This window comes from Podarcis raffonei, chromosome 2 (genome assembly GCF_027172205.1).
Source record: "Podarcis raffonei isolate rPodRaf1 chromosome 2, rPodRaf1.pri, whole genome shotgun sequence".
NCBI lineage: Eukaryota > Metazoa > Chordata > Lepidosauria > Squamata > Lacertidae > Podarcis > Podarcis raffonei.
The window spans coordinates 16,716,378-16,742,804 of record NC_070603.1 but is presented as its reverse complement, the minus strand read 5'-3'; the positions used below and the strand labels follow the sequence as shown (position 1 = coordinate 16,742,804).

At 45.5% G+C, this 26,427-nt stretch overlaps 1 protein-coding gene across 4 annotated transcripts in view; it reads right to left on the bottom strand.

Moving 5' to 3' along the window:
• Window positions 1–26,427, bottom strand: part of DIP2B (disco interacting protein 2 homolog B) — a 182,291-nt gene continuing 155,864 nt past the window's right edge. For all 4 annotated transcript variants that reach the window (XM_053375102.1, XM_053375105.1, XM_053375104.1 and 1 more), the window contains 19 exons: window positions 25,017–25,097; window positions 23,497–23,624; window positions 22,274–22,388; window positions 20,621–20,822; window positions 18,949–19,058; window positions 17,011–17,091; window positions 16,401–16,524; window positions 14,772–14,893; window positions 13,540–13,651; window positions 12,808–12,917; window positions 10,981–11,111; window positions 9,566–9,734; window positions 8,200–8,370; window positions 7,133–7,194; window positions 4,431–4,488; window positions 3,800–3,874; window positions 3,215–3,392; window positions 2,173–2,296; window positions 1–367 (listed from right to left, as the gene is read on the bottom strand). In XM_053375102.1, coding sequence (XP_053231077.1) covers window positions 115–367; window positions 2,173–2,296; window positions 3,215–3,392; window positions 3,800–3,874; window positions 4,431–4,488; window positions 7,133–7,194; window positions 8,200–8,370; window positions 9,566–9,734; window positions 10,981–11,111; window positions 12,808–12,917; window positions 13,540–13,651; window positions 14,772–14,893; window positions 16,401–16,524; window positions 17,011–17,091; window positions 18,949–19,058; window positions 20,621–20,822; window positions 22,274–22,388; window positions 23,497–23,624; window positions 25,017–25,097 — 2,406 coding nt within the window. In that variant the 3' untranslated portion in view covers window positions 1–114. The remainder of the gene's footprint in view (window positions 368–2,172; window positions 2,297–3,214; window positions 3,393–3,799; window positions 3,875–4,430; window positions 4,489–7,132; window positions 7,195–8,199; window positions 8,371–9,565; window positions 9,735–10,980; window positions 11,112–12,807; window positions 12,918–13,539; window positions 13,652–14,771; window positions 14,894–16,400; window positions 16,525–17,010; window positions 17,092–18,948; window positions 19,059–20,620; window positions 20,823–22,273; window positions 22,389–23,496; window positions 23,625–25,016; window positions 25,098–26,427) is intronic.

Below are 26,427 nucleotides of genomic sequence, written 5' to 3'. Positions count from 1 at the left end.
CCAGCTTCACAACGATAATCACTAATTGTTAACCAGGTTTTGTTTGTTTGTTTGCACATACTTCACTGGTCCTTGAATGCTTTGTAAACTGTACTATGCCCCACGGTCCCCAAATTACATATTGTATGCTACGTAGATGGGATCCAGCTGGTCAGCCAAGAAGCTGTCACGGAGGTGCATGCGCTGCTTCTCTCCTCTGGAGTTGATTGGAATCACCCCGGGATCGACCACTACCACAACGCCCACAATTAGATAATGTTCTTCCAAAACCACGTTGGTAACCAGAGGGACTAGATCGAGGGCCTCCTGCTCACAGCCACATAGCTCCACAACCACCACAAGTAAGTTGGTCCACATGAATACGGCACTGGGAGAAAAGTTAAGAGATCCACAATTTATTATACACATTTACAGGAACAAAGTCTACATGTCTATCGTAAGGCTTCCACTGTGTCAGGTTTTGCCAGTGAACATAAGGTTCCCCGGCCTTATATTGTGCCACTGATAAATGCATCTACAGCGGTACCTTGGGTTAAGAACTTAATTCGTTCCGGTGGCCCGTTTTTAACCTGAAACTGTTCTTAACCTGAAGCACCACTTTAGCTAATGGGGCCTCCCGCTGCCAGCGCGCTGCTGCTGCGCGATTTCTGTTCTCATCCTGAAGCAAAGTTCTTAACCCGAGGTACTATTTCTGGGTTAGCGGAGTCTGTAACCTGAAGTGTCTGTAACCTGAAGCGTATGTAACCCAAGGTACCACTGTACACTTAAAAAACATTGCACCTTTGGAATATGTTGCCCTTTATTTTCTAGCAACTAGATCTTGATATGCTTTTTTCTCTTAGAAGCCCTTTATGTGATCCAAACGGTCACCAAATCTTTGGATACAAATCTATGCATCCTCTGAAGACAACAATTTGAAGTAGATGGATGCTTCCTCGTTTCATTTAGTGAACTTAATTTAAAATTCAAAGCTCAACATGCATTAAAAGGTAAAGGTAAAGGACCCCTGACAGTTAAGTCCATGACTCTGGGGTTGCGGTGCTCATCTCGCTTTACAGGCCGAGGGAACCGACGTTTGTCTGCAAACAGTTTTTCCGGGTCATGTGGCCAGCATGACTAAGCCGCTTCTGGTGAAACCAGAGCAGCGCACGGAAACGCCATTTACCTTCCCGCCAGAGCAGTACCTATTCATCTACTTGCACTCTGACATGCTTTCGAACTGCTAGGTTGGCAGCTGACCCCATCGCGGGGATTTGAACCGCCAACGTTCCGATTGGCAAATCCTAGGCTCAGTGGTTTAGACCACAGCGCCACCCGTGTCCCTACACCATGCATTACACAGGGGGAAAATGCACCCACAACGTGCTTTAAGTGTACATCTGAAAATGTTACAGGTGAATGCAGCTAACAGGAATCTGAAAACATGTGTATAATACAAGCATGCCCCTTAGAGAGATGGGATTGACTGCCACTCTTTGACCAGTATATGTTCTGTGGCATACTTGGGTCTGTTGTTGTGTAACATGTGAAATGGACCTTAATGTTTTGCAGTACATTACATACCAGCACTGATGAGAGAATGTTTGAAGTTGTCATCCAAAGCTCAAAACTAATATTAAGGTAAAGGTAAAGGTACCCCTGCCCGTACGGGCCAGTCTTGACAGACTCTGGGGTTGTGCGCCCATCTCACTCAAGAGGCCGTGGGCCAGCGCTGTCCGCAGACACTTCCGGGTCACGTGGCCAGCGTGACAAAGCTGCATCTGGCGAGCCAGCACAGCACACGGAAACGCCGTTTACCTTCCCGCCAGTAAGCGGTCCCTATTTATCTACTTGCACCTGGGGGTGCTTTCGAACTGCTAGGTTGGCAGGCGCTGGGACCAAGCAACGGGAGCGCACCCTGCCGCAGGGATTCGAACCGCCGACCTTTCGATCGGCAAGCCCTAGGCGCTGAGGCTTTTACCCACAGCGCCACCCGCGTCCCTAATAACTAATAAACTAATATTAGACTCAGCTTAATAGTGTCCCAGTGTGTAGCTGGAAAAGCCAAGAATCCAGATTACTATGATCCTGCTGCTACAATGGGTGCCCCTGTGTTATACTTCCAAACCTTTACCTTAACAATAATGCATTTTCATTTCAATGTTGGGGGTCACAAGCTTCCGAGTGCCTTACCATTCAGCAATGCTCCTGTGCGTCCGAGAAACTGAGGTCTCTATGTCAATTGGATGATAGCGCAAGCCCCGTAGTTCAAGAGTTTCGTCCAATGCCCCTACGATATACAGTGCATCATGGCGTTCTGGGGAGGAAAGAATAAATATTATATGTACAAATTCTTTAAAAGAGAGCTAGTAAGTGATTGTGAGGATAGCAAAAATGCCCTCAATAATTACATTATGAGACAATATGTACATTATAAAGTGAAATAATAATTTAAAAACTTCACTTCTCCCCCCCAAAAAAAATTATAAATGGAAAAAATGAGGCAGTTCTGTTAGAAATAAGCAATAAAAGATTTGCCCTCTGTTGTAATGGTGGGCATGGGTGTAGCCGGGGGGGGGGCAGCTGCCACCCTTAGATCAAGTAAAGCAATTAGAAATACTTAACTGACCAATCACATTGGTTCTGCCCCAACGAAAGTCCTGCCCCCCCAACAATAATCCTGGCTACACCCGTGGTGGCAGGGACCCTCAAGGCCTCTCTATCTGGCTTCTGGACTCCAGCCCACCCCCTGCCCTTCTCTGTACCCTCCTTGTGGTTTTTTGTCTAGCTGGAAAGGGTCCTTAAACCGTCGTAATGCCTCTTTGCTTGCTTGGATGGAGAAGGGTATGTGTGTGCAGAAACCACTGACTTCTGCACAGCTGTAGCCTGCTGTACAAAAAGGTACGGGTCACACCCATTGTTCCACCACCTTTGGGTCTCTGCCCAGAAAGTGGCCCTTTTTTCCTCCCCTGCCCCACCCCCCTGCTATAATAATTTCACCCTAAATACCAATAGCTAAGAAAGAAGCTACACAGTATATATATATTTTAGATCACATTATTCCATGAAATTGGGAACGCCCTTGCAAGAAAAACAGGTACATGTTCTGAAAAAAACACAAATGAATTCAGGGATAAGCTAGCTGCAAAATGTTTTCGCTCCTGAAGTTAGCTGCACACTGCAATCCAAAGTTTATGAACCTTCTCCCGAGGGGAAAAGCACTGTCTTGTCCTACCTCCACTGGCTGCTGTGAGCTCAGTTCGGCGTACAAATCCAAGGTACCCTGTTCGTGCCCAGAGAGTTTGGGCAGCGTCACCAAAGCTCAGGCGGGTGTTGAAATGATCTGCTTGGAGGGTTTCATTATCATAGATTGTGTAGTAACCACTGGCAGTGTGGGGGCTATTCACCCAGATCTGCAAAGTTGAGAAACACAGAACTTGATACTTAAAGGAGATCAAACAAAGACATGTCTTGCAATAAGACAGGCTGAAGTGAAAGGAAAAAGCTAAAATACAAATGCACATTTGACCTGCAAAACCCTTTAAATTCAAACTTGCCAACATGTATAGGTGTTCTTTGGAACGCAGCTTCATTCAGAATGGATGATATTTCTAAAACGTATTTACTTCGATTTGAGATTCAAAAGATGCCCACATGCAAACTCAGCCAGCTGAACAAAACACTTGCCTTTAACACTGGTATGCAAATTTTCAGCTTGCAAAAATGTGAAATGATCAACTGAACACCCTTGTGAAACAAAAAGGAGCTCTTCAAGAGTGAACTGGATCAAATACATACATAAAACAAAGGCAGAAAATACCTCTCCAAGGTGAGAATCCCCAACTGGTCCTTTGGTCTCAGGATTAACAATTATCACTTTGACCCCGGGCAGTATCTAAGAGAGATGAAAAGTAGGCTTGAAAATTGGCTTCTGTATTAGTGACTCAGGTTTTACAAATCTGTCTTCCAACTTTTCAGGGTATGATGCAGCTCTGATGCCCACAAATATAATGTAAGCAATTAGAATACGGCATTTTATAGCAAAGAAGAGGTATATTTCATTAGGATAACTATTGTTGCCCACCTGACACCAGCTGTCTACTCAGGTGAAAAACACACAGAGAGAAGCCCTATTCTAAATCTAACTCAGAAACATTACTTCAGCCGGTCTAATTCATATATTAAAAAAATATTCAGTACAAGCTACAATAAATGTAATGTGTCAAATGGCACCAAAAGGATAACTTTCAGTCCCAAATACACCAAATCTGTGAAACAACCTTTTTGATAACACAGAGAGGAGTTTGTTTAGCAGTTCTCTATCACATGCAAATAAAGCCTGAATTTGTTCCATTGTCCCCTTATTCTACAGGCATGCAGGAAACATTTCTCAAGGACCCAGAGCTGTCTGGCTGCGTGCCAAGACAACTCACAAACAGATGTGACATTACCTTGCCTGACTCTGAGAGCAGCAGGCTCTGTGGGGCACCTCTTTCAACTAACCGCACTCTGGAGAAAAAGATGGAATAATTTTTTTAATGCATGTGTTTGTAGTTTAGTAAGTAAATGATAAAAGTACCCTTCCGGTAAGGTTGCCACCTGTCCTGCAGAATACAGGATTGTCCCATATTTCAATGTAAAATGTTATGTCCTGTATTGATACAGTTTGTCCTGTATGTACAGTTTGTCTTTCTGGACAGTCAAATTTGCAAATTTGTGGGTGGGTGTGCGTGCCTGTGTATGACAAATTCCAGAGAGGCGATCCAGTTAGGCTGCAATAGATTGTAATGGATTGCTTTGAAGTCACTTCAGCACCAGACCGGGGGGGGGGGGCTCTCCCTACCCCACCCCACCCCACCCTATATATTGTCAGAAGAAAGGTGGCAACCCTACCTTTCAGTATTCTGGACAACTTTTTAATGTAGCCAAGCAAAAAGTGGAGTTCAACGTTATGCTATTACAAATGCATAAATATATCAGCTTCCCAGACAGAACAATCCCACCCCCCCTTGCCCTGTGTACTTTTCGGGGGGGGGGTTGGATGGAGGGCAGAAGAGCTGGGGGGACCTCTGCCATGTAAGCAGAAGCTCTTGCACAGAACTTCTGATGACAGGGCTTGTAGGTGAATGCTGCCCAGAGCTTTCTTCCAGTTCAGATTCAAGCCATGTCAGTGTGTGTGTGTGTGTGTGTGTGTGTGTAAATGAATAAATCACAGTCCAGCACCCAAGACCTAAAGAGCAGCCACTTCTGAACAATAGTTTCTGATGCCTATGGAGCAAACGAGGGAGGGAAAGGCTGGTAAAACAGCATTAGCTGGACTACTTGGAACCAGAACACTGCGGATTAGGGCAAATGCAAACGGCAGCCCAGTTAGCAAGTCCCACAAAAGCTGCTAGCCTGCAAAACATTTAACTCTTATGAATAAAAAGCAGGCAAGTAAAAAAACGGTGCAGGCTAGACTAGAAATACAGCTTAATGGCAGAGAAGACGTGAAGCACAGTCTGCCTCCTGTGTCTTGGATTGCTCCACTTGTCCATGCCTGCTCCGGTGTGTTTCCACTTTCCTTCTGTTGTAAACAAAAATCTGCCCTTTTCCCTTGTAGGGTATCCAAGATCCCATATAGAGTCCTTACGTAGGTTCCCTATTGGTAGGAGAAAATAACAGAGGCCAACCAGAGAATATTGAGAAGCAAAGCAGCTAGTAAGCCTGATCTTTATTGATCTGTTGCAACAGGGTCATCACTCACCACACGAAGGAGGGAGGAGGAACCCAGAACAATGGCGTGCAAGGCCTTATATGGACTTTTGAAATTGCCACCCTGTAGATCAAGACCACCCCCAGAAACATCATAGAAGGAGTGTAACCTAAGACCACCCCCCAGATACATCCTACCTACATCACAGAAAAGGCGGTCTAAAACAGAAATTTGAATGTTGTTTTTCTCCTGTCGTTTATCTCCTGTCTGGCAGGTTACTTGATTGGGGAGCCTGGCCAGTCCTTTGTAATGATAAATACAGTGGTACCTCGGGTTAAGTACTTAATTCGTTCCGGAGGTCCGTACTTAACCTGAAACTGTTCTTAACCTGAAGCACCACTTTAGCTAATGGGGCCTCCTGCTGCTGCCGTGCCGCCAGAGCACGATTTCTGTTCTCATCCTGAAGCAAAGTTCTTAACCTGAAGCACACTTTCTGGGTTAGTGGAGTCTGTAACCTGAAGTGTATGTAACCCGAGGTACCACTGTACTTAGTTCCTGGGCCATGTCACAGGCTCACACCCTATTCAAACACAGACATACCCTTAAGACAGGATTTGTGAAGGAAAAGACAATGGGGAGGATTTTCCATTTTCCTTTGACCTTGCAGAGAAAACATTTGGTCAGTTTGGGACAGTTTGGGAATCAAAAATGGTTCCGGATTGGTCTTCCAGTGCTGATCTATGTACGTGCTTGGTTGGTACACTTATGAACATTTAACATATATCTAAGACCTCAAAATTCCTATCACACTTCCTATATAGCATGGAAGGGAAAGTGGAAACACACCAGAGTTTGCAAAAGAAAAACTGAGCACTGTTTCTCCTTTGCCAACTCGCTCAGCTTCTTTGCTGTTCACAGGGGAAGGGGCTTCCTTTCCCTCAAGGCCTGCATGAAAGCCAAGCAAATTAGCTAAAGGAGGGACAGGCTGCTCTGTTCCTCTTTTGCCAGCCCACAGACTCACCTGCAGGGAATTCCATGCACCTGCCTGTGTGGAATTCCTGGTCATCAAGACCAACCAGGGAAGTAGGTAAATAAAAAAACTGGCAGAGGAGATTCACTATTTGGTTTTTGTAATACTGTACTGTAACTTTTTTTGTGGGGGGAGGGTGAAGTTCTTCAGATATGGGGTGTTAAATACTATGGAGTTGGTGGAGACACTGGTGAATAATTGACTTTAGGCAAAGAATGAGAACAACTGTCTGTGAATGATTTTTGTGCGTGTGTGGTTTCTTCTACCCAGCTTCTCGCCCTTCCTCTCCTTTTCAGAGGTCTTGCGCTTGTTCAAATTCAGTGGCGTTTTCACAAATCTGAGAAATCTCTGTGCATCTGCACCATCAATCTTGGTTACAGAATAACAACATAAACAAATACATAAATAGATAAATATAGTAGTAGTACCTGTCATGTCTTAAGGATTTCAGATCCACGTACACCGTGGTAGGATCAGGCCCTGAGGTTCCCTAAAACATTAACAGAGGTTATTTTTAAGTGTATTTAGTTCCTACTCATAATGAGACAAGTAATAATTAGAAGCTCTTCTGTGGATGATCAAATGCCTAAGGCTCAGAGTGCATGTATTGAGCAATAGTTTCTGCTGGAAACATAAGAATATATGGAAGACTTTCCACCACTTCTGACTAACATTACAATCCCCATTTTTCTCAGTCCACAGAAGGATAGATAAGCAACAGAGAGCAGCCCTTCCTCGTGTATAATTATATATAAATATGTGTGTATGTGTCTGTGTGTGACACATATTGGCATATAAGTAAAGATCACATGGATTTTCAGCTGTTACCCACTTCCTTCTGTATGTATTTATGTATTGTAAGCCGCCGAGAGTGGCTGGAGAAACCCAGCCAGATGGGCAGGGTATAAATAATAAAATTATTATTACAGTCATACCTTGGTTCTCGAATGGAATTCATTCTGGAAGTCCGCTCAACTTCCGAAAACGTTCAAAAACCAAGGTGCAGCTTCCAATTGGCTGCAGGAGCTTCCTGCACTCAATCGGAAGCTGCAGAAACCACGTAGGACGTTCAGCTTTCCAACAACGCTTGTAAACTGGAACACTTACTTCCAGGCTTGTGGCATTCAGGAACCAAAATGTTTTAGTCACAAGGAGTTCGAGAACCAAGAACCGAATGTATTATTATTATTATTATTATTATTATTATTATTATTATTGACTGATAAAAACCTTCCTGAAGCTCCTTCGAGCAAATGCGATCTCTTGAATTGTTCAGCAGTGTAAGTGGATGTAACTGTTTATGCTCACAGCAGGAAAAACAGCTCTTAGATTATAAAACAATTTAAGGTGTCGAGAGGTCAGTGAAAATAGTGGTGTAAATCAGAACAAAGCGAGTTTCAAAAGCTTCAAAGGCTGCATTTGCAGGTTGGGAATACATCGACTGTGCAGGGCCCCCTGAAACCCATTAAGGAAACCAACAAGGCTTCACTGTTACCTGTAAACAGATAGCAACATTGACTCTTGACCCAAAAGTGGTGCTGACTGCACGAGGTGAGAGGCCAATGTCCTTGAAGAGCTTGGAGAAGGACTGAGTAAGGGCAACACGTGGACGCTCTTCTGCCACAACCACACAGGTCCGGACACCAGACAGGTTAATGCCTCTTGCCTGCCAATACACACAATGAAACTAGTTAGCTTCTAACATGCAAAGCAAGGACAATGTTAGCCAATCCTCCATTTAGCGCCCCGGTTTTGTAGCCCGCAGTGCATAATTAGGTTCTCAGTTATGCTGTCACTGTCTCCTGATCACTAGGAAATCACTGGCACAGCTACCTCTGTTTAATACTCCTGATCTACTCCTTTAGAAATGTAGGGACAAAATGTACCAGTGTTACCCTTCCCATATAACCTGTAGTTTTTAGGCAGATATGGGAGTCCAGGGCACACTCGGCATTTTATGGCAGAAGAGAAAAAACCTTGAAGGATCAAAAGATATGAACTGTATTCAAAGAGTCAGATCAGTATGTACCATCAGGGTTGCTGGGTAATCATTAAAACAATATGCATTTTGTGCAAATGGCAAGATATCCATCTGGTCACACTAACATAGCAAAAAGAAAAAGCTCTAACAATGGGGTCCAATGACTCACCCTTCCCAACTCACCATTGACAAAAATCCAGTTGACACCAAAGAGTACAGGTCAAGCCTGAATACTGGCCTCATTTTTACAGAACGCACCAAGTAATGCTAAGAAGCAAATCATTGGCTACTGAGTTTTTCTGATCCCACCCCAGCAGAAATATTACTAGTTTTGTTTGATGAACCAACTGGCTATAACAGGTAATAATCTTGCACCAGAGGACTGAACTAGCAGCATCTGTTACTTTTAGATGCATAATCTACCATGCTGCTCCATTTTACTCCCAAATTCAAGAGTAGTGATTCTGCCTTCTGAGCTGCTGCGTTTAACATTCCCTTGCCACTATCTTTTCTGAGTTAGATACTGTACTCCGTTTATTTATTTAAAATATTTATCAAGTGCACTTTTCCACAGATTTAAACTAAACTGGCAGTACACTGGGAACACAAATGAATAGCAGAGCTCTTGTGCAGCTTCTCCATTCATTTCAATGGTGCTTATGCAAAATAATTTCTCAGTTGATTGTGCTCGATGTTTCTAAACTGAATTTCAAAGATGCCTACACAAGATAGCCAGAGAAACCTTAAGGAAAAAAAGGCTCCTTACAAAAGGCAGAGAGATCCAAATTTTCAATTGTGACAGTCTGAAAACCAGAATGTATTTTTAAAAATGGAAACAAATTCCCACCAATACCTACTGTAACGTGCTTGAGCTTCTTACCTTTAAAACATCAACCTGATTCCCAAGCCCCTTTTTACACATGTCCATGACCGAGTAGGAACAGAAAGTGTCCCGTATTTTATACTGGCTTACAGTGGAAAGCCACAGAAAAAGGTTGGATTCCAGCTCCATAGGAGGAATTAAGATGGATTGGTGACCAGAATACACACTGCCAAGGAAGATCACAGACAAGAGAATATATATCAGTTTTTGGAAGTGGATGGAGTCCATTCACTTGGCACTGCCTAACCTGTTCTCCTGATGGTGACTTCAGTGCTCACATGCAAACCACCCCCAACCCCAGCCCCCACTGGTATCTAAATCCAAGCAAATTCCAGGCTTATTGGCATACAGCAGCTTTTGAGACACATCATTATTAGCTGGGAGTTGTTGTGATTGTTCAAACCATTAACCGTAGAAGCATCAGTGGCTCTTATACGGCATTTATTTATAAGATCTATTTATATAAATTTTTACCTTGCTGCATAGCTCCACAGAGGCCCTTGGCCATGGTATCTGATCTCAGTATTACCTAGGGATTTCTGGGGCTCAGCTTGTTTGCACTGCTGTAGGGGACAGGGTATTGCAGGTTTGTGGATTGTGAATGTTTCGGGTAAGTGAGTCACCAAATGTAGGTCTCAGGCTTAGAATAGCTCGTGAACAACTAAAATGAATTTTTCCGTGTGTATCCGGAAGGCTACATTTAAATTAAATTATTTGTACTAGATAAACATCATCTCCTTGCAGACATATAATCCCCAAGGGGAAACTGTCAACACACAGGATATAAAGGGGGGGGGGAGATTTTGACTCTGCACAGTTTCGATGTATGGAGAAGCCTCTGTCAATCTTAATAGCCCAAAGACAAATGTTAAGACATCTAGCTGATGAAATTTGCTTGCTGTTTAGGAGACAGTGCACTTGTACTCCTGGCTCATGTGAACTGGATTCACTTCACAGAAATCCCCAGATGTTCCAATCAGACCCTTTGAACAGACAAAGACCAGTGTTCCTGTTTACACCGGTTAAGGACCATTCCCCTGCAAGTCTATCCGTTCTTCTAATTCAGGGGTCTGCAACCTAAGGCCCAAGGGCCACAAGTGGCCCATGGGGGTCGTTTAACCAGCCCATGGACCCCTGCCGCCCGCTTGGTCAGCTCCCGTGCGCCATGCTAAACCGGCACGGAGCAGAGCAGGGACCGCCTTCTGCGATGCTGGCTGGCTTCCCATTGGCTGCAGGAAGCTCCTGCAGCCAATGGGAAGCTGTGAACGCCTCCTCCGTGCCAGAAGGAGTGCCGGAAATAGCATTTGTGTGTGTGCATGCACAGGTGCGTGCACTCCGGCCCACCGCAGTGTCTGCGGGACCGTGAACTGGCCCAACAAAAACTTTGCTTACCCCTGTATCCTGGTTCCTACCTGCAAAGGCACCAAAGTGCAAAGCCAAGCCCACAATAGGGATCTAAACAGATGGCAATCTGACGCGAGGAGTATAGTTCACACTGGAGTTTTATGGCTCTGCAGAGGGCGCTGACTGCTGCATGGGACATCTGGAAAAAGGGAGGAGGGGGGGAGGTTAGTGAATCCAAGTGGCACAATAGCAAGAACCTGATAAATACAACCTTACATGTATGCCCATGAGAAACCACATTGTGAGGTTAAGTGATGCTGATTATTTAAAGCATTAGTTTAACTATTTCACTAAATCAGGAAAGCAAGCCCAGAATCATTCCTTAGTATAGATTGGTGCTGCTTTCCTCATAGCAGCATCAAGAGCTCCTTGCTTCCATCATAAAGGTAAAGGTAAAGGTACCCCTGCCCGTACGGGCCAGTCTTGACAGACTCTGGGGTTGTGCGCCCATCTCACTTAAGAGGCCAAGGGCCAGCGCTGTCCGGAGACACTTCCGGATCACGTGGCCAGCGTGACAAAGCTGCATCTGGCGAGCCAGCGCAGCACACGGAAACGCCGTTTACCTTCCCGCCAGTAAGCGGTCCCTATTTATCTACTTGCACCTGGGGGTGCTTTCGAACTGCTAGGTTGGCAGGCGCTGGGACCGAGCAACGGGAGCGCACCCCGCCGCGGGGATTCGAACTGCCGACCTTTCGATCGGCAAGCCCTAGGCGCTGAGGCTTTTACCCACAGCGCCACCCGCGTAGACACCCTCAAAGTCTCTTGTTAAGAAAGGCAGGAAAGGATTACTGTCCTCACGGTATGAACGGGGGGGGGGGGGGGGACAGAGCTCAGGGAGACAAAGGACTTTTGCCCAGCCTTGCACAGGCAGTCTGTGGCCGAGCAAGAAATCCAAGTCTTTAATATGCTCTCCCAGTTCTCCAACTACTGAAATGCTGTTGCTCTCCCACAGCCCTGGATGTCAAATGCTTTACAAAGGCTAATGGTGACCATATCACTGCCCAGTGTGCCAGAGGAATAGCCCATGGCATCAGACAGGTCCACTCTAACGTCAACATTGCTCAGTTCTATCACATACACAGCCCAACAAGGCACTGACAAAAATCCACCAACAGCATACAAATCAATATGGCTAACCTGATCCAAAACACCCACCCACCCCACTCACACATGAAAACAAAGACCACCACAGCCAACCCCAAATGAACAGCCACACCCTAGGCCAACCCCAACCTCTCTCACCACCAAAGGAACACAAGTGAACAGCAGAGCACAAAACCTCACATATATTAAGTAAAATAGAAACCACTCAATCCCACCCCCACTCATCTTCCCCCCCACCTCTTTCCCCCTATTCTTCCTAATGTCTCAACAAATGAAACCAATTTGTTTTTTTTTTAAAAAATGTTACATGGGGGAAAAATACGACATTGCACATACCTTTGTAAATCAAGAAAAACTTTAATAAAAATACATTAAAAAAACAAAACACTGCTCAGTCCTCCAATGCTGCAATGTGGTTTGGTTTTGTCCCTGCTGAGCCAGAGATCAGGCAGCGGTAAACCACTGGCAAGCCTGGCACAAAAGGAGACCAACCTGTGCATGCATGCCACAAACTCCTGCGTGGTCTAAGCTCTTTCTAATTTCATTTAAACCATTGGAACACCAGGAACACCGCTCAAATTATTGACTGAGGTATGGTGCTAAGTAACATGCCAGTCCAATGTATTCATAATCTTGCAGCCAAAGATGTGAAAGCCCCTAAGGTACATCTAGGGCTCAGGCTATAGAACAGGAGCCCAAACACAAAACCGACTAGCGAGACACTACTGTACCTTCACTCCTGTAAGCATCCCTGTTGTGGAAACACTGAAATCCAGGTATGCCAACATTTCTGGAGTTGGTGGTTTATAGACCTGAGGTAGCCGCTTCCTGGGCAAATCATCTGGAGCAGATAAAAAAATGAAAGTGATTAATTTTGTATGTGGTCTTTAAAAATGAGCTTCTCTGGGGAACAAAGCAAGCAGAAGATGCTGGAACGCAATGGAACTACCTTTGGCAACACACTTACAAGGTAGTCTCTTTGTTTTCCAAATAAATTACAACCGGGACCTGTTTACATATTTTCTAAAAACAATTTGCCTAAGAAAAGGAGAATGCCCACATCATACAAGAAGCCAATCGGCTCAACTTTTAAGATGACCTATGAGGACACACACATACGCATCACCAGGTTGGTGCAGAAGTATCTGATTACTCTGAACTTAATCTGATTTCATCAATCAGCCTATTTGTTTTAAGTAAACAGAATGTCATGCACTACTTCGCAAGGAAATATGGGCTACAAGCAGACGACCAATTATTTTCTATCATTTGAGAACCTTGCTAAGGTGTGAAATCAGATTTGGACTTGTATTTTGCAGGCGGCAGTAAGCAACTGGAAACTTTAAATGGCTTCTGTTCTCTGTGGATGCTCAACAGTTGTGGTATTGGTGAGAAATCCCTCTCCTCTATGAATATGGCTAGCAAGTAACTAGAACAGCTAGACAGACCAGTAGCTCTCTTACCTGTATCAATGATGGTTGGCCAGGTTTTCACATCAACAGCAGATGCCGCCTCTCTGGATCTCAGTAGCCTCATCAAGGTCTGACTTGTGAGGATACAGGCAGCTTTGCTAACCTAAAACACATTGAACAAGTGACTGCTGTTAGGAAGCAAACAAAGAATTAGCAAACACAGACTACCATAAACTAACCTGAGATTTAGAGCTTGCAAACTAAGGAACTTGGTTGTATCTGAAACCACCACCTATTAGTATAGTGTTTCTTTGAGTGTTCAAAGTGCTTTACACAGTGTGTCATGCAAACCAGGCCAGGGCAAGCCAAACATTAGTTAAGTGAGACTGTCTTTGTATATTGTCCAAACCAGGACTAGTGCTTAAGCTCGCTCCTCACTAACCAAGAGCTGTAACCACGAGTCCCAGTTGGGACAACAGGCCCTGCTCAGCATGGCCCAGCAGCGGAAAGGATCGCAGAGGAGCAGGGCAGTCTCACTAAGCTAATATTTGGCTTAGTGTGTTGTGTGAATGAGGCCATTGTCCCAGTATTCCTTAATGGAATCCTGCACAGTATCTCATTAGTATTAACCCCCTATTAAAGGTAAAATTTTTGTTGGGGGGGGGCAATGCTGAGAGACAGCAGTTTGCCTAACACTACCCAGTGAATCTGTGGCTGAACTGAGGTTTGAATCTGGAACTCGCCAGCCCACAGGTCACACTCTGAGTTTCACGTCCAGTATCTTCAAGTTTCACGGACTTAAAACGTTTCATGTTTTTCTTGTCCAGCTTTGACCTTACCCTGAGAAGCATCCAGCCCTTTTGCTACTTTGTATTGTACAAGAATCGGCAACCACAGAAGGGCTATTGTACTAGCATGAAACAGAATACCACATTCTAGTGCAACAGAATACATTAGAATGCAATGGTGTTCTTGTTCAACTTAAGTGTGAAGGACAAGAACAAGGTGAATGCACAATGTGACCTGCAACATAAAAGGTAAACTAGCTAGCAAGATGCAAACTGTTCCCACTCATTTAATGTTCTGTGAATTATCAGGCAGCAACAAGGTATTTCCACCGCATTTCACTGGTAACAGCATAACAAACATAGAAAACATTTTTCCACGGGATTAACAACACTCTCTACCAGCTAACGTTCAAGAAACAGCTATTTCATCACTCTGAGATAAAAGGCCAACAGCTGATTTGGATGTAAACGGCTTTCAAGCTTTTTGCTACTCACATCTACAATCATCCGCACGGTGGGCAAAGTGGCAGTGAGATTCTGAGCGTGTGGAGGCCGGACAGTCACAGGGATGCAACCAGCATACAAGCAGCCATAAAATGCTGCAATGAGCTCGATGCCTGCAAGAACACAGGAAAATATAGCAGAGAAGTAGCTCAACATCCTCCACCTGTTGTCCAGATTTCCTGCTGCAATTTGCTCCTTAAAGATCGGCAGGGACTGGCAGGAGGCTGACAAGCGTGAGGCAGGGGAAGTGGGGTTGGAGTCTGACTCGGGAGAATGCAGGCAGCGGTTTGTGGGTGCCTGTACCAGCCAGGAGGCAAGAATCGGAGGCAAACGGAAGCTTCAGAGTTGGAAGAGGCAGGCAAGGCAAGTGAAGGACCAGGTGCTTCCCCACCCTCTTCTACACCACTGTCTCGAGAACCAGGAAAGAATTTAAGCAGGAAGAGCAGAGGAGGCTTCCTTGTAGGCCTAGTCTCTGGCTACATGACCGCAGCCAGTTGTGGGAAGGTACAAGGGGAGCGATTCCCAGTTGCTGCAACTGTTCCGTAGAGTGTGGACTTTGGGAGAAGCTGCCTAGATGCTAGATTGGTTTGTGTATGTATCCAGAGCTGTAGAAGCGGCTGTGTTATCTCTGATGATAAAGAGTGAACTCTCTGCCATGTGCATTCCTTTGGCTGGAAGCGCCCTTGAAAAAGAGTCACAGCTCTAGAGGGCAAAACACTCCTCACCCACTGCTCAAGGTGGAAATGCAAGCCACGCAGGAGAACTGGTGGCAGCAGACCAGACAAGGCAAGAGAGAAATTTTAAGAGGAGCTGCCGTGAAGACCCATTCCTAATTTACACTAGGAATGCAGTAAGAACTTGTTGAGTGAATCACTACACAAAATAATCTGGCAAAGCAGGGAGAACGAAATGCAGCAGATCTAGACTGGGATCACCAATATAATTATTTGTCACAGTGAAAAGCAGTATTAAGCCACACTGGAAAAAAGGCCACTTCTTGGATTCTCACTCCAAGATTCTGCCTATTGAAGCTAAGCAACTATTTGGCAGAAACCCTGGAAAACTTTGCTGACTGGGGGGCATGGAGATTCAGAAGCCAGAAAGGGGTGCAAGCGGGGAAATGAAACAGAGGACTGAAAATCATTAAAATGCCCATTGTCCAAACTACCACTGAACTTCCCAAATGTATAAAACATCATCTCCTGGGCCTAAACTTGTTGAGAAATGAAAACAGAACATTATTTGACCTGAGTGGAAGTGCAAACAAAAAGATCCCCTCGATCATTCTTCTCATCTCTCTCTCTTTTTTTATTAAAAAATAATAATTTTTATTACAGATTTTCTTTCTTTACAAAAGTATATGCATCCTCTCTTTCTTCTGGTTGTGTTTTCTGCAGATCAGTTACATTTGTTGCACTCTTCTCATCACTTGAAGAAGAGTTCCTGTTACAATTCACATGATCTTCCCCAAATTTGAATTTGCGGTACCAGACACCTCAATTTTGCACATCATAATGCACTCCTTACATTCCAGGGCACAGCAAAGCTTTGCCGTTTAGAGGTAACAGGATGTACTGAATTCTGTGAAACTCCACACCAACAACCCCAGGCATTGCTTACCAGGAGGATAGAGCAGCACCACGTTATCACCGGCATTGAGGTGTCCCTTTTCATACAGAATCGATGCGATTCGCTCAGCTCGCTTGTGCAGCTGCAGGCAGGTGGCTGTACAGACAGGGGCCCCCTGGAAGAGACAGAAAGAAACATCCTCTAAACAAATGCATGGTGCTTGAAGAGAGTGCTTTGGAAACATATCTGAACAAATACAGGCTGGTCTCTGGAGGACAACTTGATCACTCTCTCAATTCACTTAAACTGCAATGTGCAAAGAGTCTTGAGGGAATGATGCTTTTATTAACACAGCCCCATGACTGGGTAAATGATGGATGTTACATGCTCAAAGCATGCATGGGAACCTCCTGGTTTCTATCTCTGATTATCATGTTTTAAACTTATCATGAACCCATCCTCTTCCATTATGTGCCTAACCATCGGAGCCCAGCAAATGCATTGACCTCAGCTGACATAGAACACAACCCTTAAGCCTGAACACACACCCCAAAACGTGGAAGAAGCACGTATCAACTGTGCCCCTACTCTACAGGGAGTACAAGGGACATAAAAGTTTGCTAAATGCATTATTCGTATGTTATCAGACCCCCATCCCTACCTTTGCATTGAGCAGGAGGAAAAGCATGTGCTCGGGCGTTGCTTGTGCTCTCCACTGGAGCACCTCAGACAGGAATTGATGCTGCAAAGAAAAGAAACTGTTAAGCTGCAAAGGCAACCTAAAGATGTGACAGGGCACTGGTGCAAAGAGGGAGATGGTCCTTCGTAGATCAGCCCAGGCTTCTTTGATATAGGACACCCATTGGATGGGAACAGAGAGGCAGATCAATACTGTTTTAGGTGTGCAGTGGGAGATCCCAGAATGGTGACCTAAGCACAGGCTGTGGAGCCAGCCTAGGTGGGACTACTTGGGGTCCACATTGAACAGACGTCTGGCAAGTATCCAGAGCAAACAGAACCAGAAGAGACTCTGATTTAAGCAGCTTAAGGAAGCCACAGGGAACTGGGCCAATGTGTGGTTACCTTTTTTGTTTAATAGCTCTGCAGTGTGGTGAGGGCAAAAGTGCCAAGTTATGATCCTAACTAGAGATGGGAAGGCCTGGAAAAAACCGGAGAAAGTGGGAAAACAACAACAGGATTTCCACTGGTTTTTTCAAAAACCATTTTTTCTGTTTGGTTTTGTCAAATGGCAGTGGTGGTTGCTCGTGAGTAACCAGCCAGGACTCAGACCTGTCTTTTACAGGTTTTATTTTGGTGCAAACTATTTACAGTGTAGGACGCGGGTGGCGCTGTGGGTAAAACCTCAGCGCCTAGGGCTTGCCGATCGAAAGGTCGGCGGTTCGAATCCCCGTGGCGGGGTGCGCTCCCGTTGCTCGGTCCCAGCGCCTGCTAACCTAGCAGTTTGAAAGCACGTCAAAGTGCAAGTAGATAAATAGGGACCGCTTACTGGCGGGAAGGTAAACGGCGTTTCCGTGTGCTGCGCTGGCTCGCCAGATGCAGCTTTGTCACGCTGGCCACGTGACCCGGAAGTGTCTACGGACAGCGCTGGCCCCTGGCCTCTTAAGTGAGATGGGCGCACAACCCCAGAGTCTGTCAAGACTGGCCCGTACGGGCAGGGGTACCTTTACCTTTACCTTATTTACAGTGCAGAGCCACAAGGTCATGACTGCCTCAATCGCTAGCAGAATCCGGGAGTGGTTGTTTCCTGGACCTCCCCCAACATAAAAGTCTCATTACTCCCAGCCTTTTCCTTCCCTCTTTGCGCTTTAGACCTCTGCGCAGGGTGGGCGATGGAAGGGGCGTGCTTCCCTCCTGGCCGGCTTGGCCAGGAGCGGTGCTGAGGCTCCCTGCAACATCCTCTGGTCCTTTTACCTCTTCCCCACTGGAGGTGAGGCTTTCCTCACCACCGGAAGAGGAACTGCTTCGCAAGATTTTCAGAGGCTCCCTGTAACACAACTGCCCCTCTGTTTCCCGCCCCTGTTCCGATGGCAGTTCCCTGACAGGTTTCCCCCCATCTTTTCCGGTTTTTCCCCAGGTCTTCCCGTCTCTGATCCTAACCCTCTTCCCAAAATTATGTAAAACTCTGGATAGCTCAGTTGGTTAGTGTGTGGTGCTGATAACTGCAATTATGCAGGTTCGATCCCCATATGGGACAGCTGCATATTCCTGCATTACAGCGGGCTGGACTAGAGGATCCTCAGGGTTTCTTCCAACCCTGCAATTCTATGATTCTCCCCCCGCCCCAATGATAGAGCACGCTCTGCTGGAGGATACAGCCCCTGCTTAGACTAGGCCTGTGGCCACCTGGCCAGGCAAACCAGCAATTACCTCTGAGCAAACCAGAGTGATAAATGGCTCTCCTGACTCTTTAGGATTTAATGGGCAGGAGAAAAGCATGTGCATACAAATCCACTTGGGGCGCTAGCCTGCAAACACCTTTGTCCTACTTTTTTTGAAAAGGCCAAGAAAGCAGCTGTGCATAGGATCGCCCGGTTCCAATCCAGGTAGCAAGTTTGGATCGCACGCAACAGAAGCTCACCTTTCTCACCAAATCGTTCTCTTCTATCTGTCCAAGGTCTCTCCCAGAGGCCTGTGCAATGCGCTTCCCTGCAACCAGGTTCCCCACCATCACAGAGGCGGGGCCGACACCTGTTGACAGCAGCAGACACTTGATAAAGGAAGGCAAAAACCACACAGTTGTGTACAAAAGCAGTATGGGAGGAAGGGAACTAAATTAGGCACCACCCTGGTAAGAGGATTCCAAGAATAAGGCATGAGACTGAGCCTTACAGGGGAGGAAACCACAGCAGATACATTTAAAAAACCTCTAAAACAATGCAAAAAAGACACTCAGGGCAAAGACCCATTTATGCTGCTGGGAAAGCCTGTCAAAACAAAAATATCTTCAATTTCTTCTAGAAAGTGCAGATAATGAGTGTCTGTTGTACTCAACAGGAACACTACTGCACAGAACATGTGCAGCCACACTGAAAGCCCTGCTCCAAGTTACAGAAGAGCAGGTTTCTGAGATCTTTTAATTACCGTATTTTTCGCACCATAGGACGCACCGGACAATAGGACGCACCTTGTTTTAGAGGGGGGAGAACAAGGGGAAAAAATTCTTCCGCTCTCTGCCCAGCGCCCCTTCAGTGAAGCGGCAGGAGGCGCTGCACAGAGAGTGGGAGAATTTCCCCCCTCTTGTTTTCCCGCTCTAAAACAAGGTGCGTTTAAGGTGTGTTCAGGCGGCTACCTTGGAAGCCTGGAGAGCGAGAGGGGTCGGTGCGCACCGACCCCTCTCGCTCTCCAGGCTTCAGGTTCCTTTCGACCTGCTCTTTGGGGCTGGCGGGGGGAAGCCCACCACCAGCCCCAAAGAGCAGGTCAGGGAGCAGCGGAAAGGCGCAGCGGAGAGGCTGCTGCCATAGTCACGCGTCACTTCTCCAGCTGGGAGAGGGTCCCGGGGCTATGGCTTCTTTAGCCCCGCGCACGCTCTCCCGGCTGGAGAGGTGACGCGCGCCTATGGAGGCTCCTGCCATAGGCGTGCGTCACCTCTCCAGCCGGGAGAGCGCGTGCGGAGCTAAAGAAGCCCCCTGCGACCCTCTCCCAGGTGACGCGCGCCTATGGCAGGAGCCTCCATAGGCGCGCGTCACCTCTCCAGCCGGGAGAGCGTGCGCGGGGCTAAAGAAGCCATAGCCCCGGGACCCTCTCCCAGGTGAAGAGGTAACGCGCGCCTTTGGAGGCTCCTTCCATAGGCGCGCGTCACCTCTCCAGCCGGGAGAGCGCGGCGGGGCTATGGCGTCTTCGCTCCATAGGACGCACACACATTTCCCCTTCATTTTTGAAGGGGGAAAAGTGCGTCCTATAGAGCGAAAAATACGGTACTTCATGAAAAATAAATTGTTTTCATTTCAGAGTATTCATTATATAGATTTTTTTGGTGGGTGGGGGCACCATCCCATCCCTGTGTTCTGTCCCAAATAAAATTCAATCTGTTCATTTTCTTGAAAAGTTATAAGGCCTTCCTTGTCTCATGAACAATATCAGTGAAGGAATTTCAACCAAGAATAAGCTTCCGGTCCAATTGGACTGCAGTGCTAAACACAACTTCCTAAATAAGTCCCATTGAACTCAACGAGGCTTACTTCGTTTATAGGACTGTGTTGCTAGTGTGGATTTTTTTAAAAAAAGAATGTCATGTTTTCTCACACAATTACCTGGTTGCTTTTGCCTGGGTTTTGGCAGATTAGTCACACACGTGTGCGGGCACATGAGAATGTTGCATGGGTGCAGTGACCCCTCCAGGAAGTGTTGTTTGGTCTGAGATATATGGATCCCTCCCAGAGGAGTTTTTGGCAAAGTATTGGCTGGAACAAGAGCGAGGCAATATACTCCCACTTGGTGAATGCTGTCGATTGCCTAGGAATAAGAAAACAAGAGAATGACTTTCCAGTGCAGCTTAATTGTGAATCGCTTCAATTCATTACCTTGGCGGCTCAAGAAGAGATGCTGGCAAACCCATCACCGAAAGCTACAATGTAAATATATCACAAGCTTAATGGTCACTGCTACCTTGCAAATAAGATATTGAAATAATAAACAACGGGCAGTTAGCAGGCAGTCAGAAATCACCAAGGCAGGCCACATTCTCACAGGAAGCTTTCTGCACTCCTAATTTACAATGAAAGCATATTATACAGTAAAGCTTTTTTGTGGGGGGGGGGGAATAAGGTGTGGGGTTGAAGAAACAGGCCTACATTATGTTTTCACCTTTGCAGGTGGGATAGTCAGGGGAGGGGTCATTAACCTTGTGTGCATGGACACTACATGATCTTCAGCTCCTGAGTGCATTGAAAAAGGTTTCTCCCTTTCAATAAAAACACATACCTTCACGCCGTATTGCCATTATTTTGAAACAATTACTTTTAAAAGTGACTTTAGGGGAAACCTTATGCAAATATGTTAATAACAGTAAGAGAAACAAGATGTGTGTGGCTTTGGGTTTGTTTCTTGCATCACTCCTTGTTTTTGAATCCCACACACTTTTGCTGTAATTCAAAATAAAAATAAAGGAAGACATGCACTCCTATACCGAATACATTTACTTGGTATTGAGCAATGGGATCCGCTTCTGAATAAATATACACAACTGCTTTTTAAAAAATACTGAAAGCTGGATTTAACAGCTGTTGCTGGTGGGCTTCCTTTGGCCCTACGAAATTTAAACCTGTACCGTGGTACCTCAGGTTAAGTACTTAATTTGTTCTGGAGGTCCGTTCTTAACCTGAATCTGTTCTTAACCTGAAGCACCACTTTAGCTAATGAGGCCTCCCACTGCTGCTGCGCCGCCGGAGGACGATTTCTGTTCTCATCCTGAAGCAAAGTTCTTAACCTGAGGTACTATTTCTGGGTTAGCAGAGTCTGTAACCTGAAGCGTATGTAACCTGAAGTGTATGTAACCTGAGGTACCACTGTACAATAAAATGCTTTGCCTAAGAGGTTTTAATATTATACCTCTGTTTCTGTATGTAACAGGTGTGACATACGGAATTATCATCATCATCAATTCCATGCGTGAAGCCAAATACATATGAATCACTTTTTGCTGGGTGGTGCTGAATTTATTTTGGTTCTCGCCACCTTAGAAGAGGCTGCTTTGTGCAAAAAGAAACATGTAGTGGTCCTTAAGAATGCAGAAGTTGGCCATTTCTACCAATTGCATCCCACTTCGTTGATCTAGAAACTCCAGCCACAGACAAGACTCCTCAGTGTGTCTGGCAAAGCATGGGCCGCTACTAGCTGCTTCTGTTCCTAACAGGATGCCAGTCCATCAAGAGAGAGGGACCAATTTAGCTCAGGGACATTCTAACCTGCAGCACACGGCTCATCCACTGGAAACTGTCCTCTTCCGAAGCATCTGGCCGTTGTTCAGCCACCACCACAATCCTCTCATCGTAGAACACAGTCACAGAGAACACCGCAATCCTAAAAGGGAACAGAAGATGTGCTGTAGTGTGCATTCTTTGTTGGTGTAACCATGTCTGTAAAATGAAATAGCAGTGTCTGTGATGCCTGAACAGAGTAGGCTGAAAGAGATCACAGAGCCTGGCTACAAAGCCATCCCTCCCTTTTTAGGGCAACCAGAAATTCCATCCTACAGTCTCACACACACCTTACAGCTCCCCGTCCTCCTCACTATTCCCTCCGCTGTGCAATGACCCAAATCTGGAACATCTGCAAAATTTATGGCAGAAAGTGTTTCTAACAAGCGCATGACAGCCTACAATACTGATTACCATGGAATGCGGGCCAAGATGATAATTAAACAAAATTCAAGGCGATTTCAGACATCTCACTGGCCAGTGGGAATCATCCGTGCTGGAATAATTTATACTAACAGTACTGGTTACAGTTACATTCATCCGAGAACCAGGATGTGTGTTGCCACTACCTATCAAGTGAACACTCAGTGATCACTTTGGCTTCTCCCCACCATGCAGCGTGCGCAATGGTCCTTAGCGTAGGAAAAGTAACTGGGTTGGCAGAGGTGGCAGAGGGTATAAGCAGCATCATGGCAAAAAGGCATGAAACAAGAGGAAAGGAACAATGGGAAGCAAATGCAAATATCTCAGGGACTTTCGCCATGTTTTGTGTCACCATCCTCTGCCCTCATAAAACAAAATCCATACTGCATAACAAGGGAATGGCAACTTTGTAGCAAACAGGTTCTGTATTTGTGTGGCTCTCTAATTACATGCCACTGGATAATGAATTTTAGAAGGAAAACGGTGATCATCCCTTGCGAGAGGGATTCATTAGACACCATCTACAGACATGCCTGTATAATATGCAACTTTTTAGCACCATCAGATAACTAAACAGGTGCCATCTCCCCTACTTTTAAAATGGCCAAGTCTGCTGCTATTGAAAGACTGGCCTGAGATTTCCTGGATTTGAAGGCACAGGGGGAGGGAGCAACAGCACCTGACGTTCTCCGGTAATTTTAGAACCATGTTCAAAAGAACACTAGTAAACAACAGCTGAATACCCATAATTCCCAGTTTGTTATTTTTTTATGGAGATGCAAACTTGCCTTCCTCTGTAAACCGTCTTTATAGATTCAACAGCCAGTCCAGTGGCCACAATGTCATCGGCATTATGTCTGCGTCCACTAACAATGAGCATCCCATCTATTTTTCCAACGACGAATACCAAGCTGCCCTGTATGGGGGAGAAGGGGGGGGGAAGCATCAGCAAACACAATCCTTCTCCCCATGATCACCAACTGCTTCCCCTTCTGCTATTTTGTTAATTCTTTTATTTCATGTATTTAAACCACCCTTCCTACCAGGTAGCGTACATGCATCTTACAAGAGACCACAAAAGAAAATTATGATCATTTAAATCAGACCTTTTATTATGGCAAAGACCACAGAAATCCACCCAACGTGAAGTCTAAACTTAGGTTTCCCTCTCAACCTGTGAATTAGTGATTGAAAAACAACAACTGTGAAATATGAGAAGATACTGAAAGAAAGGAAATTTGGGTGGATGATTCTAAACTATTCATAAAAACTGGACTGTGAATCAGATAACGGGGGGGGGGGGGATAATTGTAGCATCTAAGCCACTGGGTCCTAAAGTGTGGGCCAGGGCACACTAGTATGCCACACAAGTACGTAAATTAAGCCAACATGTCGAATGGATTCACCACTCTATGCTCACGGGAAAAGGGAGACCCCATGCAACGTTTTTCTCGTCTCTCTCTGCTAATATATGAGAAATAAAGGAGTAAGGCTGCACCAAGATTCCCAAATGCAGCCTGTGCTGCAGATGATAAACCTGGAGGAATTTCAGAAGCAGGTTTGCCCAGAAACATTGCCACTGCCTAGAAAATGCAGCTCAGCTCTACTTTGGGCATAGGGAAAGGCAGGATGCCAGGAAGCAGTCTTAATGGGGATATCTCCTGGATGCAGTGAGAATGACTATCTGTTTATTGTTCTGAAAACTAACAACATATATATATATATATATATATATATATATATATATATATATATATATATGGGAGCTAGGTGGGTGATTAAAGTAAGAGTGAAGTGTGTCTCTAACTTTAACAATGAAGGAGCAAACACTGTATCCTAGGCACCAAAAGTTGTGAAGCAAAGTTCTAACCAATTAGAGTTATATGATAAATGCTTGCCTCTTTCAAAATAAGTTGCCAAATGTATATAATAGGATATATTTGTAAGAGGCGGGAAGGCATCACAGGAGGGTTTTGCTTTTGTTTTAAACAAACACACTTCTTTGCACAGGCTTGTGTACATCCTGGCCCAATGATTGCCTGCTGTGAGATCCAGTGTGATGTAGTGATTTAGGGTGTTGCACTAGGATGTAGGAGACCAAGGTTCAAGTCCCCATTCAGCTTTGTAGCTCGCTGGGAGACCTTGGGCCAGTCATTGTCTCTCAGCACAATCTACTCCAAAGGGTTGTTCTTGTGAGGGTAAAATGTGAAAGGGGAGAAGGTCCCCTTAAGCTCCTAGGAGGAAAGGCAGATATTAATGTAAATATTAATGAAAGAAGGAAAAGTGCAATGAATGCAGGTGAACGTACAGGTCCCACAAAACCTAGCAAACCAGAGCGCACAAACGGTACATCGCCCACAGGAGAGCCAGCAGAATTCATAGGGATGACCTGAAAGAAGAAAAGGAAGGACATCAGGGGACATCATTTCTGTACAGGAAGATGCACAGTTTATCCCCATTGCAATACAGCAAGAGCCCTTTCCAGATGGAAGTAGCCCAGGAAAAAAAAATCAATCCTTTCCCCTGGAACATGCTTTGCTTACATAACCCAGGCATTGACATTAATTGGAACAGAGTGCAAACCCAGAAAGCACAAAACAAGGAACGCTGACTCTCCCTGACAGGCGCAAGACAGTTTTACTAGTAGGCTTAACAAGACTGGAAACCAGGGCATGATCTGCTGCTGTGATGCTGTGATGCTCAGAAGCATCTTGTTGCTCCTCTGTATTCACTGCTACCAAGGTGATGTGTGTGCCAACCTTTCCTCCCCTGAGTTACCTCAATTTATTTTGAGCACACAAAAATTGCACTCACAAGATCTACGTTTTCAGAGGAAACTGACAAGGATTAACTTGGCGGAAATGAAGGAAGGACAATACAGCTAGCACAGCAGGCAATAACAGACTCTGTCTACAGGATAGGGAGGTTCTCTGTGTATGAAACGTGTGCGCAAGCTGTGCAGGAAAATAAATTACACACCCTGATCGCTTTAATGCCCTCCACAGTTCTACTCTGAATCCTACCCCTTTATAACCAATAACACCCCAAATTTCTCAGCCACCATGGCAATTGGAAACTTGCTGTAAAAAAGTGATTCTTTTAACTCCAGTCTGCAAAACTGAGTTAGTAACTTCACATGCAGAACAAATACAAAGCCAAAGGCTTGTGCATCTTTGCTATGCATAGGCAGTCTCAGTTAAAGAGGTGTACAGATTAAGAAACACAATTGCTTTTCCACAGCCTCCCATATTCAACCTTTCAACTTCTAAAGCAAGCTGAGTGAATGCAGCCTGCCTGGATCTCTGGAAAGCCTAAAGCTCTCAACTCTGCAATGATTTTGCAAAGTTTTTTGCAGATAAAATCACTCAGATTCAGGAAGAAGTAGACTCCACCGTGGGAGCAGGGCCAGGGCGGGAGAGTGCTAGAGTCCTGTCTAGTCAAGTTGTGTGGGATCAATTCCAATCTGTTACCTCCGAGGATGTGGACAGGCTGCTTGGATGAGTGAAGCCAACCACCTGTCTCCTGGATCCTTGCCCATCCTGGCTTATAAAAGCTAGCCGGGAAGGACTGGGTGATGGGCTTCGTGGGGTGGTGAATGCTTCCCTCCATGAGGGATCCTTCCCAGACCCGCTGAAAGAGGCGGTTATTAAACCGCTTCTTAAAAAACCATCTTTAGATGCGGCCACGATGGCCAATTATCGCCCAGTCTCAAATCTTCC